This window comes from Syngnathoides biaculeatus, chromosome 6 (genome assembly GCF_019802595.1).
Source record: "Syngnathoides biaculeatus isolate LvHL_M chromosome 6, ASM1980259v1, whole genome shotgun sequence".
Classification (NCBI taxonomy): Eukaryota; Metazoa; Chordata; class Actinopteri; order Syngnathiformes; family Syngnathidae; genus Syngnathoides; species Syngnathoides biaculeatus.
The window spans coordinates 29,219,702-29,238,009 of NC_084645.1; the positions used below are offsets into that span (position 1 = coordinate 29,219,702).

An 18,308-nucleotide genomic window follows, 5' to 3' on the forward strand; every position below is an offset into this window, starting at 1 on the left:
TTAAGTGAGCTGTTCTGAATTCAAGGAACAGGAGTGGTGGTGGTGGGGGGGGGTGCAAGATGGAGGGAGGTGTCATGCAAAGTCATTGTGGATGCACAGCTGCTGCGTGATGCAACACACACACACACATGCATGCACACGGATATATACAGCAGTGAGGCATTTGGTGCAGACACACACTGTTTGTGACACTTTGTGGCGGAAGGGAGGGGGCGGAGAAAAAGAGCGAGAGCGCGAGAGAGAGGATGAAAACCCTGGCTGACGAGAGGGAGGATGATGATGATGAAGACGAGCAGATGTAGCGGCGTTGCTGCCAGAGAGGAGAGCTTCACTTTCTCCTTCACCCTCCCCCCCGTTCCCCGTTCCCCGCCGTGAGTCACATCGTTTCAGGTGAGGCCACCTTTTTTTTTTTTTTTTCCTCCTCCTCCTCCTCCAACTTCTGTCAGACTCGAGCTCACTTCCTAAGCCTCCACATCAGAAGATTTCACCACGACGACGTGCGCTTCTCGTGTTCCCCGGGGGGGGGGGGAGCCGGCATGCCGCCGCCGCCGCAGCATCAGGACCACCGGAGAGCGCCGTCCCCCGTCTCTTGATTGACAGCCGAGCGTCATCGCGCGAACGGCACATCGCGGGGATCGCTGTGAGTTGGTTCCGATTCTCATCCCGTTTGCTTGACCCGTACTTGCTCTTCCCGTCTCGTGATCGCTGCCAGGAGTGGAAGTACTGTTAAGTCAAACGCGCGGCCCATTTATAAAGTGGCGAGTCTTAACCTTCCAGTTTCAAGTTGAGCAAGTCATAAAGCATTTTAATATCTCTCAATCCACCCTATAAGTCGCACATTTGCCACTTTGCACTCGGTCTTTGTACTTGTTGGTTTTCTGAACAAACGCTTAAAATCATACCGTTCTTTTTTTTTTTCTTTTTTAATAGTCCTAATCCTAAAGAAGTTTATTGCGACCACACCAGGGGGGGAAGAAAGTTAAGAATCAATTTAGTTTTAACGTGATAAGTTACAATATGCTATGTTTTGGGAGTACACGATGAAGCAATGTAGGGTTTCAGCTCAAAATATGAATATGAGGCGAAAGTTCTGAACTTCAGCTTTTATTTCATGATATTTACATCTCGATTTGTTGTACAACTCATGACACAGCACCTGATGTTTGAAGCCAGCCACTTTTCAAGTGAGCAAAAGTATTGCACCAGACATTTCATATTTGGTGGGCGTAACTTTTAATTTCAATAACTTCATCCGTCAGTCGGTTGACTTCACCAGATAGTTGCCTTCTTCATTTCAAGTGCTTTTCCAGGCCTCTAGTGCAGGTGTGTTTCTGGGGGGGTTCTCCCTCCAGTCTCCTCTTCAGATGGTCAAATGCATGCTCTATTGCACTGGTGTCAAACTCAAGGCCCGGGGGCCAGATCTGGCCGGCTGCATGATTTTATGTGGCCCGCGAAGGCAAATCATGTACATCAACTTCCATGATTTTTGTGATAATCCGTAACAAAATTTCAAATTGTCATATCATAAATGATCAAGTTGAGACATGCAACATGAATTGGACACTCTAAAAGGTGTGATTGTGAGTGCGGCTGTTTGTCTCGATGTGCCCTGCGATTGGCTGGCAACCAGTTCAGGGTGTACCCCGCCTCCTGCCCGTTGACAGCTGGGATAGGCTCCAGCACTCCCTGCAACGCTCATGAGGATAAGCGGCAAAGGAAATGGATGGCTAGTTGTAAATACCAATAAAATCTGCCCTTGTGACCTTCTCATATTCAGCTTTTGATCAGAAAGTCTTTATTATACAGCAAAAAAAGGAATTGACCTCACCATTCCAGTACTTATGGAAGGGACTGTATGTCTTGAAAAGTGCAAAATTAGAATGATTAAAAATAAATATTAAATAAAGCTTCAAAAACCCCCAAACAAAAAATCCAAACCGCAGCCCGCTCAACTATTGACTATCACTCCAATATTACTTCTGTAGATAGCCTGTTAAGTGAGCTTAGTTTCACTCCCAACTTTTAGCAACTTAGCAGTCCAATGACTAAACTGGTTTTTCCAGGTACTTCGCCGCCATTTACGACTGAGGGGACCCATGCCGATCCTCAGACGCGACACGACCTGCGGCACCAGCCGCCGGGTAAGACAGTAAAACTTCAGGATGTGCCGCATGGGCAAACGTTTGTACACACTTTCTAGATTTATCATTTCAAACATCTTTGCTTTTTCGGAAATGACTGTAGTAGCGTTCTCGTTTTGACATCCCTAAAGGTTGACAATTGTGACTTATAATAAAAATCTTTCCATGGCGGCACGGTGGTTCAGCTGGTCAGCATTGGCCTCACAGTTCTGTTGACCTGGGTTCAAATCCCACCCCCGTCCGTATGGAGTTTGCATGTTGTCCCTGTGCCTGTGTGGGTTTTCTCCGGGAACTCCGGTTTCCTCCCAGATCTCAAAATATGGAACATTAATTGCACACTCGAAATTGCCCCCAGGCGTACCCCGCCTCCTGCCCGTTGACAGCAGGGATAGGCTCCAGCACTCCCCGTGACCCTCGTGAGGATAAGCGGCAATGAAAATGAATGAATGGATTATTTTGCCATTTTTTTTTTTCATTTTTTACGCCAGTGTTGAATGCAAGAATTTCTTTTTACGTATGCGCTGACACGCGACCAGTCCAGGGTGCCGTCTTGCCTTTTCCCCAAAGTCAGCTCGGCTTGCGGGTCACCCGCGACCTTGCGCAAGATAAGGTGCATAGAAAAAAGATGGATTGATTTTTTTCCGAGGCCGCACGCCCACACACACACGCGCACGTCCCTGATGTAAACAACTTCTCGGAGCAATCACGAAAGTGCTGCTTGGCGAAAGCTAACCACGTTAGCCAACGCTAATCTGCGCATCCAGCAAAACTCCGGGGCGCTCTGTTTACCTTTTGGCTATGACGTTTTATTTCGACAGCGGTACCTCGACTTGGGAGTCGAATGAGTGAATTAGTTAAAAAAAAAAAAGATACATTTTACATGTAATGTTATCTGAATGTCTCTCCTTTAGAAAATATTAAAAGCAAAAACGATTCCTGCTGGAGTTTCTAATATCTGAGCTTTTTAAATGTCTTTTCAAAATCAATGGGATTTTTTTTTTTTTTTGGGCTGCAAATCAGCGGAAACCCCTTTCCCAGCAGACGATAGTTAGTTTGCTTTAATTGCGCCGCTAAAGGCGCGGGGGCGTTGCAGAAGGCCAGGGGGCGTCCCGGCAGGCTTCATTATCCTGGCCGTGGCGGCGAAAGGAAATACACGGCGCCGGCGAGGGCATGAAAGCGCGGTGGAGGAATATTACCTGATCAAAAGAAGAAAGTGTCGGCAGGCGGAGCTGATAAGATTTTGCTCATCCTCGACTCGGAGGCTGAGGAGCAGAGCCCGGAAATACACTTCGGAATCCTTCCGTCAAATGGCGCATAAACGCGATGGAGTCGCGCTCTATTTTTAGACGTTTGCCGAAGCCAAAAGGTGATTTAAATGTTAATGCGGGAGGCCTTGACATGGCATAATTCGAGATGTATTGCGCTCCGGTCCGTGATCTTGCCCTTGCCCTTGATCTTCCTGCGAAAAAGAAAAATTTTTTTAAAAGAGTTTGTGGAATGTTGACTTTGCAATTTACGCAGAATCCAGTGGAAGGGGAGCTTAAGACTCTTTTCAGCGGGCGAAGTCACGCATTCGGGCCGTGTGAAAGCGGGCTTCAAACTCTTTCGCGCGGAATCCGGGGGCTGCCGGCGCGGCTTAAAGTGTGGACGGGTTTCCGATTACCCATCATGCCTTGCGAAGGATGCCATACTGTGTGTCTTCGAGTTCAGAGAACGTGGGTGAATGGTGAAGCGTGAAGTTTTTTTCTATCGTTAATTTTCCCGTTTGGCGTAAGCGTTATGACGTCGTTTAAAGCAAATGCAAACGTAGTGGGCAAAAACACGTTTGACGCTTTAAGCAGGGCCAGATAGTTGGAAGAAATTGAAGGACATCGGCGGGAAAGATCCATACGAATTTCAAGCAAGCGACTGGAGATGACACTTTTTGTTGCAGTCAAGTAATGTCCCCATTTAGCTCCTATCTTGATAGGTCAGGGTCACCAATTGTGTATCGTTGACTATTTAATCGATTGTGACAGGTAGCCGAGAGCCGGCCGGCGGCTCCTCAGCCGCAGCCTCCATGTTTCCCGTGGTGAGGTGTCCGGCTCGGCGGTGCTCGATCCGGCCCAAGGCTTTGCTGGAAAGTTCCCGGAAATAAAACTATTTTGCTAATCTAAATCAACATTTCCCGCTGCGCTAAACATCACGCCTGCTGCGACAAAAATCTTTGACGCAGGCGAAGTTTGGAATTCTCCAGCTTTGGGTTTCCCCCACAATAGAGTAGACTAGCGCCATTCTGGGCAAAAGCAAACGGAAATTTTCAGAATCCGTATGATTTGTGATATACGGCCATATACCAAAGATTCCCCACAAAATCCGTATGAACTACGGCTAAACCGTACGCATTGACGGGTATGTAAGTGGGCGGGTTCAAGATGTACGGCAACGGGCGATCGGTAATCAGTGTGAAATGACGGCTCGAGTAAGACATTCTCAGAGGTCTACCGATCCACTCCTACGTCCCTGGATCATATCTCATAGCTTAGTGTCAACCCGCTACTCCTCCGCATTGAGAGGAGCCAGATGAGGTGGCTGGGGCATCTGATTCGGATGCCTCCCGAGTGAAGGGTTCCAGGCATGTCCCACCAGAAAGAGACACCGAGGACGACCCAGGACACGCTGGAGAGACCATGTCTCTCGGCTGGCTTGGGAACGCCTCGGGATCCCTCCGGAAGAGCTGGAAGAAGTGGCTGGGGAAAGGGAAGACTGGGTATCCCTGCTGAAGCTACTTCCCCCGGAAAAGCGGTAGAAAATGGATGGATGGATGGAAAATACTACCTCTTTGTTTGCCCAGATTCAGCGCGGTTAGTACAGCCCCAAACCACGCACGCGTTTCCCATTTTATCGGACCAAAGGGGCTCGCTCGCTTCGTTGACATCGACGCTTCCCTTCCTTCGGACACACAAAATGGCGGAGAAGGGACTCCCGGGACTGTGGCGACGTCACCGGAAACATATCCGTTCGTCGGACAGCGACAAAGGCAACATGGCGGGAGACGTGAACGTCGACGTTAACTTCCCCTCCTCTGTTGCAGTGTTGTGGAATTCGGGCTGAAAGTTTTTGTTCAGGGAGCATGAAAGGGGGCAAGAACGAAATCCTGCGTTTGTGCCTTAATCGTTGGACGCTGCAGTATTTCACTTTACAGTCTCCGCTGTTGCCTCTTAGCGCTCTGTTTTGTTGTTGTTGTTGCCCTCACCCTGCTCTTGGATGAAATACAGTACATTCTGTCACTGGGAATGATGCGTTCGCTGCGGCTCGCTCTGCACACCTTTCAATTTAAAAGATGGTTAAAATAGTGGGCGTACGCTCTGCGGTATCCACTTTCTGGTTTCTCAGTTTTTCTTGCTCCCTTTAAAAAAAAATTAAATTAAATGAAAAAAAATTCCCATCGCTCACTGCGGTGTGGTTTTTGCAGTTTCCAGTTGATAAAAGTGGGTTTTTGTATTTATTTATTTATTGTGAAAGCTATGCGCGCGTGTGCGTGAGCGCGGGAGAGGAGCATTTATCCCATCAGTCGCATGCCACGTTGTAATCTTCTTATAACGCACGGCGGGGAGAAAAAAAAGCAGCAAAAAGCCTCCTTTGATTCGCATTTGGCAGCTCTAATCTTGTTCTCCCCCAAATCCTCTCAGAGTTGATTTATTTTATTTTATTTTTTGTCAAGAATATTCAAGTGAAAATATGAACACTGCACGACACATCATACTGGTGTCAAAAAAAAAAATCTATTTTAAAGTACAAGTCATACTGCAATTTTAAATGTGAAATAATAGTTGGTCGTGCTGTAGATTTGTAATCCCGTTCTCGAGTTTTTGATGTCATTCCTGTTTTAATCTGTGAGGATCAGCAAGATGATAAAAAAAACTGTGGAATTATTATTTCTAATAACCTACTTGAATAATCCAATCTCGTGTGCATACTCAGCAGCCCCCCCCCCCATTTTTCTCATGTAGAGCCACTTTAATTTTGAGGCCTATCACAAGATTTGACAGCTTTGTGGCTTTCGCTTTTGCGTATGTGTGCACGTCAATTGATTTTGATATTGATTATCAATTTTTGAGGGCGAGGCAACCACCTTGTTCATTTTAAAGGCCATCAAACTGGTGCTGGTGGATTTAGGAATCAAACGTTTTGACCAGTAACCGGTCTGACAGGAAGTCCCTCTCCCATCACCAAAAGCAAGGTACAATTTCAACAGTCAATGATAAAAGTGAATCCACGGACATGGGATTAAAGATAGAATCCACAACTATCCATCCATCCATCCATCCATCCATCCATTTTCAAAGACGCTTATCCTCCAAAGTGTCGCAGTAGTGCTGGAGCCTATCCCATGACAGGATGTGGACCAAACCCATCAGCTTCCAACACATCTTCGCTATATTTGCCACTATTTATTTTGTTATACCAGTGGGTCCCTTTTGGAGATGAAATAATTTCTAGCCCCACCAAGTTTGAAAACTGCTGTGTTCACAGTCAGTATTTTGCTGCTATCCTATCGAGCTCGTGCACGTGACGCCACAATTTTCACGGCGTCATATTGTCGGTCAAACCGAGCTGCTCTCCACTGCGGGAGCCGTTGAACCAGAGAGCAGATTTTTCAAATTGCCCGAGACTTGTTGTGCTGTTGGTTGTTACAACAGACGAGACGGATATTCATAGAGATCCTTCGATGGAATACCAGATGAAAAGACCGGAAAATATTGATGGATTTTGGCAATTAAACATGATGGATGTTGCCCAACCAAATACACACGACTGTGGAGTGATCACTTCACTTCAGGTAGGAATTATTCTTCTCAATCTCAAATTCCAACTAGTATTTATCATGCCAAGTTGCCTCATTTGAGAACAATGCATATTTTAAAGAAAGAGGAAAAACCATCTGTCACAGCTCAGACGTTAATGTATGGCCGCAATCGCTTCCGTGTACGTTCCTTGGAAACGACTCCGTCCTGTCTTTTTTTTTTTTTCCAATCATAGTTAATGAATGACAGTTTGTGTAAAACCAGGGGTCATTTATTCAAATATTGGTATTTGTATTGAATACTAGCTGAAAAGATCGATGGATTCCAGCAAAGGTTAACGTGTGGCCGAACACGCTTCCGCGTTCACGAGCCTTCAACCCGTCACTATGTGGGATTCATTCCTGATTGAGAACAGATCCGGCAACGAAGTATTTGTATGCGTCCAGACTTTTATACGCTTTCAAACTTTTTCGTGTAAATCTCAACGATTTATTCACCAGATACATGTGTATATCCAGTTTTCCAAGACAAGCGGAACTGAATTAACAGTCCAATTTCTTTTCGGCAAAAACCTCGACTTCAGCATTAAATGTGGGTCCTCTATGCCGAGTTTATCACATTTTTCCACGTACCATCGTTTATTTTCACCTTATAAATAAATGTCTGACTGTATCGGACAAGATTCTGGGCGTCGCGCTACAAGACATATTTCCGTGTTGTCTCCAACTGATTTATCATTGAACAATGCTTTGTTAGACCGGCAATATGGCGACGTAAACAAAGGTCACGTGATTTTTATGACGTAGGTGCACGAGCTCTATACATCCCCCTCGCTGGATCCACTTGGTGGCGCTCTAAAAATGAGGCAGCGGAAATGATGAACTGGACCTCAGAATGGGCAGGCTCATATATGGACAGTGCGCAGGTCCACTGAACCTCGGAGAAAGGAGAAAGCGTCCCAGGTTGGAAAGAGGAGAACGAGAACAGATGAGGATTCAGCCTACGTCATATCGAAGCCACGAAGATTTTGTCGTTACGTCGAATTCTACCGTTAGGGGGCACCACATGTCGTGGACTAAAGCTTTAAATTGAAGTTTTACTGTTTTGTCTTCCGAATACATTTACACTGATTTGGAGATTTTGTAAAACTAGTAATACACGAAATAGGCACAATTACAATATGCAAATTGCGTGCGATCTGTTTTGTTTACGTTGGCATAACTCGGCTAACGCACTTAGCTAACACTAAGGAGGTCATGCTAGGCGGGACATTGAAAAACTAGTCAACGGACTTTTGTTTTTTTCTGGTTAATCTGAATCCGTTAATATCAGCCATGATATAACTTTTCCAATGTCCGTAGCTGTGCTAAGGCTAAAAAATGGACAGTTTTAAAGACCGTTTAGATGCTGCGGCAAAGACTTGACACAATGACAAAGTGGGCGTCTTAAAACAAGTCGGATCCAAACACATTTGACAAGTCCCTTGCTGCTGGTAAACGATGAAGTGGGACTTTCTTTTCCATCTGCGTTGTTGGAACCGCACACCCTGCAATAACTGCTTTTTTTCCCCTTAAAAATTTATTGATTCACAAACACTTGATAAACATTGCAACAAAACAATACGACGGCGGCGGCGTCCACAGGCGCAGACATCGCAGGAGAACGGCTGGCACGTGTTTCAAAATGCTTCCTTGCGCAAAGTTTTTGTTTGTACGTCATGTGACCGAGCTCTTCCAATCGAATACAAGGAATCATAGTGATTAAAAAAAAAAAAAAAAACTTAGTAATATTCTTTGTTAAAATGATGCCATGACACTACTGCTTTTTCTGATTCTTGCCTCCTGACCCGAGCAGTGAGCGTTCAGGTGTTCTTTGCTAGTCAAACCATCTCCGAAGATGCTTAAGGTCGCCGAGCCGTTGCCGAGCAGGAGGTGTCATCCCTGAATGTGAGCAACATGGGCGCGCATATCTTCTATTACCCGGCTTGTCGCCATGGAGACCGGTATCTTCCCTCGCATCGTCTTCTCACTTTTCCCGCTGCAAAGCTCCCAAAGTAGCAATCATACTTTATCCTGTTGTATACATTTTTTTTTTTTTTTTTTACTGCTGTCTGCTTCTCCTCCACTCGTGTCTTCGGTATTTCTCGTCTTGTACCTCCACCCGTACTCCCCCTTCCACACCGTCACGCGTCCTCAGTGACTAACAGCCGAGTGTCACTTTGACATCAAACCACCTCGGCCACATTCACGGATGATTGGCACGTCCCCCCCCCCCGGTGATGTCATATCCTGCGGCCGTGATGGACCATAAAGCAGCTCTCATAAAATAAAAGATCTTTATTGTCGTCTCTCTGCCAGACAGACAAGCTCCTCCTCCATCTCCTTGCGCATTATTCATGAGACGCAGCGGCGGGCTTCTGTAAGTGGATGGCGCCAGACGTGTTTTCATCTTTCCATGCGACACGTGCGGAAGTACGCACAAAATAAAAAGGAAAACGTTCGGGATAAAGTTGCAGATGCGGGCGTTCAGTTTGTTGGGTTCTCACCTCTGTAAAAAGGGAAAAATTATGTTCCGATTGCTGTTAGTGGGTTGGTTGATCGGTTAGTTGGTCGAAATTAAGAAAGATCAATAAAGAAGATGGAAGAATATCAGACAATAACTAAAATGGACAAAAAGAAGCTGCTACTACTACAACTACTACTGTGGTTAGTATAGGACAGATTTGACCGTTTATTTTTGGTTCTTTCCTCAGAAACGTCAGCAATTATCTTTGAAGTTCTGCAAAATGACACCTAACGATTACATCAATAGGCGGCACTGTGGAGCAGCTGGTAAAGCGTTTGCCTCACAGTTCTGAGGACCCGGTTTCAATCCCGGCCCCGCCTGTGTGGAGTTTGCATGTTCTCCCCGTGCCTGCGTGGGTTTTCTCCGGTCACTCCGGTGTCCTCCCGCATCCCAAAAATATGCGACATTAATTGGACACTCTAAATTGCCCATAGGTGTGATTGTGAGTGCAAATGGTTGCTCGTCTCGATGTGCCCTGCGATTGGCTGGCAACCAGTTCAGGGTGTACCCCGCCTCCTGCCCGTCGACAGCTGGGATAGACTCCAGCACTACCTGCGACCCTCGTGAGGATAAGCGGCAAAGAAAATAGATGGATGGATTGCATCAATTGCATCTTTGGCCAGACTGTAGAAGAAGAAGCGGTTATGTTTTGAAATAGATCCAGTGGCGACAGAGGCCAATAAAGAAGTCACAGTCCAAGTAAGCGTAGCATGCATTTTTTTTTTTTTTTTTTAAAGAGAGACATACCCCTGTCCCCCTGCATCAGCGGGATGAGAGTAATTGCTGGAAGCAGAGAAACTAACTGCATGCTCCCCCATCCTCCTTCTCCTCCTTCTCCTCTTTCCCCTCCAACACCTTTTGATGAATAAGTAAACACATACAAGCCGGCAGTTGCTTTAAAAGTCTCCCGAGTGGGAGGACCGACGACCGGCTGTTTACTCGCTGAGGATCGCGCACGCAAGCACGCGCACGCGCGTCGCTTGGAGAGGCTGCGTCAGCCTTCGCGCATTTTTTACTTTTGATAGGAGCACACACTGATGCAGATTGTCGACAAAAAGGGATTTCATGTACTAGATTATTGTAATATGTGCAGTGTTGCTATTGCATTTTAGGGGAGGAGTAGGAAAGGTGTGGCCCGCTCTGGTCTTTTTTTTCAGACCACATTTACATTATGCTGCTGCAATATTTGTTGTATACACCCCCTCCCTCCCCCCCAAAAATCTGTCAATTGAAATGTATTTCGTCATATTTTAAGGCAATTTTTACACATCTATTTCTTTTGTAATTATTCGATTTGATGAAAATTAAATACATGTATTGATATAATCTATTTTATATATTCCATACCTTAAAAATATGTATTTTATTCATTTATTTTTAAAAGTATAATACATTTAAATATTTTCAATTAATATTAACAAATTCATTTATCTAACTAAATAATTGGTCGACTGATGTATTCTAAATATTAACAAAAAATACACCAGAATGAACAGTGAGAGTACGGCCATGGCTCAAACACGACCGCAATGAGGCACTTTTTCATTTCAAGATATTGTGAAAATGTGTTTCTTGCAGCCAGTCTGATTTAGGAACCTTAAATTTGGTAGACATGTCAATCATGGGCAGTCTCTAGAAGCTATGCCTGAAAAGTTTGCCATTTTGGTTTGAAATGGACAATTTGGCAAATATTTTTGTCTTTGGTTCAATCGTGTGCCCTGGAATCCATCCACTGGTTGCCAGCCAATCGCAGGGCACATCGAGACAAACAACCACACTCACAATCACACCTAGGGGCAATTTAGAGTCTCCAATTAATGTTGCATGTTTTTGGGATGTGGGAGGAAACCCAGAGTACCCGGAGGAAATCTACACAGGTGGGGGCGGGATCGTACCCGGGTCCTCAGAACTGCGAGGCCAACGATTTACCAGCAGAGCCACCGTGCTGCCCCCAATTTAACAGTTGAAGACAATTTTGCTTATAAGAAATTTGGTAGGCATGGCTAACATGAGTGGACCCACAAAATCGTCTTGAGAGTCCGTGGCCTTAAAACACAGGAACACAAGTCTGCTTCTTTTGCTTTGAAGTCGTAAAACTGTTTAGGATGATTTTGTGGACTTGAAATGATCAAATGATGAAATTGTCTTCCACCTTTTGTCCAAATGCTGCAATATTCAAAGCAGTTATATTAGACCGATTGGTTGCATTAAGAAAATGATAGTGGGCGAGGTTTGCTGCATCTCCAAGAACCAACATTCCGATTCTTATTTGGATTTGTGGCAGGAGCAGCATTGTACGCTCTACTCGATATTTACCGTAGCGTATACACAACGTACGACGCCAGTGACGAGATGCTCGCAAAAGTAGCCAAAGGCCATCAGAGCGAGGACGCTGCATTTAAAAAGAAAAAAAGAGAAAAAAAGCAGTTGAACGGGAAAATGGGTCATGTTTGTTTCCTCACACGTATATGAAACCAAGGTGACTACTGGAATTGTGAATGGAAATGTACTTTTTTGTACTTCTGTACTTCTTTAACCATAATCCAGGCATCCATTTTCTGTCGCACTATTGAGGTCGCTCGTGAACTAGAACCTATCCCGCCTGGTTTTGGGCAAGAGGAACCGGTTGGTAGCCAATCACAGGGCAGATATTAACCCATTCATGGGCATGGTGGCAATTTTTTTATTTTTTATTTTTTTGCCTTATTGAGATAAAAGTCTCCTACCAGGCCTCAATAAAGGAAATAATACTTTTTTTTTCATTTATGGTTAAGTTATATGATAACTTGAGGCAGCCATGTTGGGTCAGGAAGGAAAGGAAAATAACTCCGTGCTAACTTTGACCGATAAATTATCCTCCCCCTGGTACCAAATTATGGCTTCAGAACACTTACATTTTTTAATATACTGAAGGATGTAATGCATGAAAATCATGATGTCCTAAAAATGGGACGCTGCCCCACGAATGGGTTAAAAAATAAAAAAAAAAACGAGCATCTCACTTTTACTCAATTTAGATACGACAATTTCGACTCCACTCTAAATTGCCCGTAGGTGTGAATGCTTGTTTGTCTCTAAGTGGCCTCACATTGAGTGGTGACCACTCCATCGTGTGTCCAGTTGTGATATTATTAATTATTATTATGATGTGGTCTGACATTGGAAGGCGACCATTGACTTTCATCGGGACATATTGTGGATTGTTGGTCTAAATGTGGAAGAATATTGACTGGCAACCAGTCCATATGCCAATGTTCTGAACTCCTGTTTCCACCTGCGTGCCAAATTGATCAGCGTAACTCTCTGCGCGGCGCAGATTGTTCGACCCGGAGCGGTCGCGGCTGACGCTAATGAGCGCGGACCCTCCTCGGCAGTGGTTGCTCTGCCCCGCATTATTTGGTCCTGTGGCCCGAGGCCTGCTGAACCGGGATGGCAAATAACGACCGACCAGGATGTGTCATTTAAATAACAAAATCGTTCTCAGGGTTCCGCTAGATTCTGACACGTGATTGGACAGTGATCTCGTCTTGGTCCGCATTCAGTTTCCGGCCGCTCCACATTGTTGTGTGCGTGTCTCCTCATGTATGTTTTGTTCTGGTCAATCTGCCTCCAGTCTTACATGATATCGTGACAGTGTCGTTAATAATAATGATTCATCTGTAGACCGGGATCTGCAATCGCTCTACAATGACGTGTGCGTCCATCTTTATGTTCCAGCAACTTCTTTCCACCCAGTCTGCCTCCGACCTTACATTATTCAAAGCGTGCGGGCGCACAGGGCGCATCGTTATTAATTATTAGAACTTTCATTCGACTGATGTTGTTGCGCCGCAGTGTTTACGTTCTGAGGATCTTTGCCACCTGTTTTTTTTTTTTTTGTTCCTACTTGATCCGCCTCAAATCTTTGCGGAGGGGGGCGTCTTTAGCGGCACTTAGCATTCCCGGAAATTGATTGGGCCTGTCCGCAGCGTCGTGTGCGTCCATGTTGTGGCGGAGGCTAAACACGTTATTGATGCGTTCTCGCAGAGAGCCGACAGCCCGCAAAGTCAAAGCAAAGCCAAAGCATCAATCACCTCGCACGAGTCGCGTTTACAGCAAGTGCGTCATCCATCTTGATGAGGAGAGCGCGCGGGGGGTCCTCCACGTGTGGCCCGGCACGCGAACCGGGATTAAACGCCTCCACGAAGGGCACCTTGATGCCGGCTCCCGCGAAAAAGATGATTGGCATTCAGAGGCGCCCGCAATTGTTATCGATGAGTTGAAGGCGATGATGATCGGGTGGAGGCAGAAGCGAAGATATAAAACAATCAAGATGGCAGCGATGTCACAAAGTCGAGTCAACACGAGCGCTTTTATTCATTCGTGGACGTGACTTCATTTCCATATAAATGTATTGCGAACGACCGCACGATCGTGCGAGATTTGCGTTCAGCCAGAGGAGATAAACGACAAGGGAGGGGCGAAAAAAACATTTCCAAATGCACAAGAATGTTATATTAGGTTGCAATCTTCCATTCCTGTTCGTTTTCTTCTGAAAGTTCTTTACAAATGTGACAAAAACTAATTTACCCTGATTTCCCGATTATCACATTTAACACACTCAACATCAAAATAGAATATACTTAACACAGTGTTATATTGCCTTTGTTTACTTTGTGTACGTGTGTGTGTGGGGGGGTCCGAGTTTAGCCCTATTAGCATTGTGTTTATTTTCCACTTTGTGTTGATTGTTTTTTCCGGATTATCAGAAGGGTAAAATCCTTCTTAACACACCCCACTCGACAGGATAATCGCTCAGGATCATCCTTCAGAGACATCCAATAAATGCTCTTTTGCCAATTTAGATAAGAAATAGGAGGGAGCGAGGCCTAAATTTTAATTAATAATTGATATGTGGGTTCTGCGCTTTTATTATTGACATTTACAAATGTAGACCAGGAAGGAAGACCCACCCCGCATCATAGAATAAGGTCTCACCATCATCTTCCATTGATGTCCAATAATCACACTTTTGCTAACTACGATCACGAGGAGCAAGGAATTAGGCCCACATTTAGCTCAATCACCACAATGTCTGCCCCCCCCTTTAAATGTTGAACTGATTTAACATTTACGATAGTCAATTCAGAACGTTTTCTATTAGATCGAGAGGAAAAATATGAGTCGGTTGTGGCCCGATCCATAGAGAGCAAAGTGTTGTTAGCGCCGCAGCACAGTAGAAAAGTGACGGCTAGCGTGAATGGCTAACGTGTGGAACTCCTGTTTGTGATTTCCCGGTAGTGAGAGGCGACATGCTGAGGTTGACGTGGAAGTCTGCCGACAAGATGAGGTGTCTGAGGAAGAGATCCATGCTGCCTCTGCTGGGCTTCCTGGTTGCCTTTCTCCTGTTCTTCAACCTCTACCTGGACATGGATCGATACGTGCTGGTGAGTGTGAACAAGTGCTGAGTGGGCGTCCTCTCCTCGCGATGTAGCGAGAGCTAACGTAATTTCCGGCCTACAGAGCACACCTGATTATAAGCATCACCAAGTACATTTGTAAAGGAAGCCGCAAGTGCCCACATTGAAACCCACTTTGAAATACGAGATATTTACAAAGAAAGACGGTACACAGAAAGATTTTTCAAAGTTTTAATACCTTGGCTTAGCTTAACACAGCAACAACACAGTAGCACGAACAGGGCTGTTAAAACAAACAACAAAAAAACAGCCGCGGCAGCTACACAGTAGCAACACGGTAGCATAGCACTAACAAGGCCATTAAAAACAAAACAAAACAAAACACTTAAATCACTGAGACGCAGCAGTAACACAGCAGCAACACGCTAGTGTGGCGCTAATGCTAGCACGGCACTAACAGGGTCGGTTAGCACATATATTCCACCGGTCTCACGCTTACCTTTTCTGCTCGAGTACCCCCTTGCGGCCGTTAGAAAAAATGCACAAATTAACCACATCGCCACATAAACTGCGCGGTTGAAAGCGTGTGGGAAAAAAAAGGCAATTTGTAGGACGGAAATTACGGTAGCTAACACATTACACACACCCGGATTAACTGCTGATGCAAACCAAAGCAGAAAAGTGCGTCACTTGGTCCTGTTTAAGTCATTGCCATAAAGTCCGGCAAGGAAGAAAAACGGTTGAACTAAACTGTTGAATACTACAGTACATAGTTTTTAGTCTTAGCACATTTTCACCAATTATCTTCAAACATCTGTCACGTATTGAGAAAGAAACCAAAATATGATTTATTTTTTTGTTCCCAACAGGATGCAGAAAAGCACCAGCTGGGTGAGACGTTGCTGCATCCCGCCAACTCTGAGCGATACATCCACACCTTCCGCGACCTGTCCAATTTCTCTGGGATCTTAAATGTGACGTACCGCTACCTGGCGGGCTTCCCCCTGGCGCGGAAAAGTGGGTCTTTCGTGTTGTTGCTTGGATATTTGATGTTGTGTGTGTTGTGTGTGTGATTTGTCGTCATTTGTCTTCAGAGTACCTGACCATCGGGCTGTCGTCCGTGAAGAGGAAACGCGGGAACTACCTCTTGGAGACCATCAAGTCCATCTTCGACCAGTCCAGCTACGAGGAGCTGAAGGAGATCGTGGTGGTGGTCCACCTGGCTGACTTCGACGCGCTGTGGTGCGAGAACCTCCTGCAGGAAATCAGCCGCAAGTTCTCGCACCACATCATCGCCGGTCGCCTGCTGGTGATCCAGGCTCCCGAGGAGTACTACCCGTCCCTAGACGGCCTGAAGAGGAACTATAACGACCCGGAGGAGCGGGTGCGCTTCCGCTCCAAGCAGAACGTGGACTACGCCTTCCTGCTCAACTTCTGTACCAACCTCTCCGACTTCTACATGATGCTAGAGGACGACGTCCGTTGCTCTCGTAACTTCCTGACGGCTTTGAAGAAGGTGATCGCCTCCCGGGAGGGCTCTTACTGGGTCATGCTGGAGTTCTCCAAGCTGGGCTACATCGGGAAGCTCTACCACGCGAGGGACTTGCCGCGCCTGGCGCACTTCCTGCTCATGTTCTACCAGGAGATGCCCTGCGACTGGCTGCTTATCCACTTCCGCGGCCTGTTGGCCCAGAAGGACGTGATCCGCTTCAAGCCGTCGCTCTTCCAGCACATGGGCTACTACTCGTCCTACAAAGGCGTCGAGAACAAGCTGAAGGATGACGACTTCGAGGAGGACACGGTAGACATTCCTGATAATCCGCCAGCCCGCCTCTACACCAACATCGCCGTCTTTGAGAGCTACGCTGCCGCCAAGGCCTACAGCGCCGTGGACGAGTACTTCTGGGGCAAGCCGCCGTCGACTGGGGACTTCTTTGTGGTGGTCTTCAACAAGTCGGCCAAGATCAGCAAGATCAAGATCGCCACCGGTTCCGAGGACAGGCGGAATGACATCCTCCATCACGGTGCCGTGGAAGTGGGTCAGAGACGCACGGAGGCCAAGCACGACGGCCAGTGCGCCTCCTACATCACTCTGGGGGAGTTCAGAGGCGGCAGGGTGGAGGTCCGGGACGTGGAGCGCAAGATCGGCTTCGATGTGGACTGCGTGCGCATTGTGGTGACAGCCAGCCAGAAGGAGTGGCTCATCATCAGAACCATCAGCCTATGGACCGCACAGCCGAGCGGCCCTTTGATCAAGTGACCAATCAAATCATCTGGGACCACTGCGAGTGGTCGTAAAAAAAGTACATTGTTTAGTTTTTTTCCCCAAAACTTTTTTTTCCCCACATACTAATACGAATCCACCCTTTATACTTAATTTTCCTAATATAAAAAGAAATGTGTTCATATGTGTCTCCTGTCTTATTTTATTTTTTACATTTTGTTTCGGAAGTTTAGGAATTAAAGTGCTTTTCAAGCAAGTTCCACACACGGCCTTTTTTCATTCCATTCCTTCATATTAAAGTCAGCAAAGGGACAATCATTGCATGATCATTAAATACAGTTAGCATAGATTTTTCCGGATCAATCGATTGAGAATATTAAAAGTTTGCGGCCTTTATTTACGAATCCTTCTACATGTGAGCAATATTGAGTTGGGCCAAGCCAGGGACTTTGTAATCGTGATGCAAAACGCAGTAACTGGCAATCAGGAAGCTAGCTGATGCTAACGCGGTTGCTACACAGGAGTCAAATGATAGTATTTTGTTTTTATTAAATAAAATACTGCTTGTCCTGCCAATTGAAATATATATATTTTCAAGGAAATGCCTTATCAGCCATCTCTGAGTGTTATCTTTTGGTGTGTGTTTTAAAAGTGACCCCAACCCCGCAATCTACTCGGAAAACGATCAGGCTAACAATTGCTAATGTTAAATCTGTTCGATATTTCGGATAGTGTTTGTGTAACGTCTCGTTTCACTACAATATGATAAGCGCTAATAGTTTAGCCTAGCTTGTTTCATTTCTTTTCCCCCCTTTTTAAATATTTCTTTGAGATCCGATTGAATACAGTCATTCCTTCTGGTTGTTCCAACATGCTGTTCTTCACTTCTTCTCATCAGATGTCGAAAACAGCAGTCTTGCTTCTGGTACTTTCTACTCCGACCCACTGGCGTATTCATTTCTTATTCAGTTTTTTTCCTCTTCACTCCTGACATCCATCTCAACATCAAAAAAATATGTCGACTTGGCTTTGATATCTTCCCCCACATATTGCCATTTTTGAATCACATCTACTTGTGAAAGAAAAAAAATATATTTTTCGAACATGACAGCGTTTTAGTCGTACGGGACTTCACTGCAATAACGTGTTCTTGTTTTAACATTGCTGCCACCTGGTGGTCATCTTAATTCAT

General features: G+C 45.6%; 1 protein-coding gene across 1 annotated transcript; it reads left to right on the plus strand.

Annotated features, from left to right (window-relative positions):
* Positions 1–636: 636 nt before the first annotated feature.
* On the plus strand, positions 637–18,272 carry LOC133502166 (alpha-1,3-mannosyl-glycoprotein 4-beta-N-acetylglucosaminyltransferase C-like). The gene is made up of 5 exons (XM_061822646.1): positions 637–640; positions 2,064–2,141; positions 14,774–14,919; positions 15,762–15,909; positions 15,987–18,272. Exons 3-5 carry the CDS (start codon positions 14,785–14,787, stop codon positions 17,150–17,152), a joined length of 1,449 nt encoding a protein of 482 aa, XP_061678630.1. The 5' UTR covers positions 637–640; positions 2,064–2,141; positions 14,774–14,784; the 3' UTR covers positions 17,153–18,272.
* The last annotated feature ends 36 nt before the right edge of the window (positions 18,273–18,308 follow it).

What these genes read in the sequence shown, in the direction of transcription:
- LOC133502166 (XM_061822646.1), top strand. Translation starts at nt 14,785, where the DNA reads ATGCTGAGGTTGACGTGGAAGTCTGCCGACAAGATGAGGTGTCTGAGG. An exon ending in ACATGGATCGATACGTGCTG is followed by an intron (nt 14,920 to 15,761) that starts GTGAGTGTGAAC and finishes TGTTCCCAACAG; the next exon opens with GATGCAGAAAAGCACCAGCT. An exon ending in CTTCCCCCTGGCGCGGAAAA is followed by an intron (nt 15,910 to 15,986) that starts GTGGGTCTTTCG and finishes ATTTGTCTTCAG; the next exon opens with AGTACCTGACCATCGGGCTG.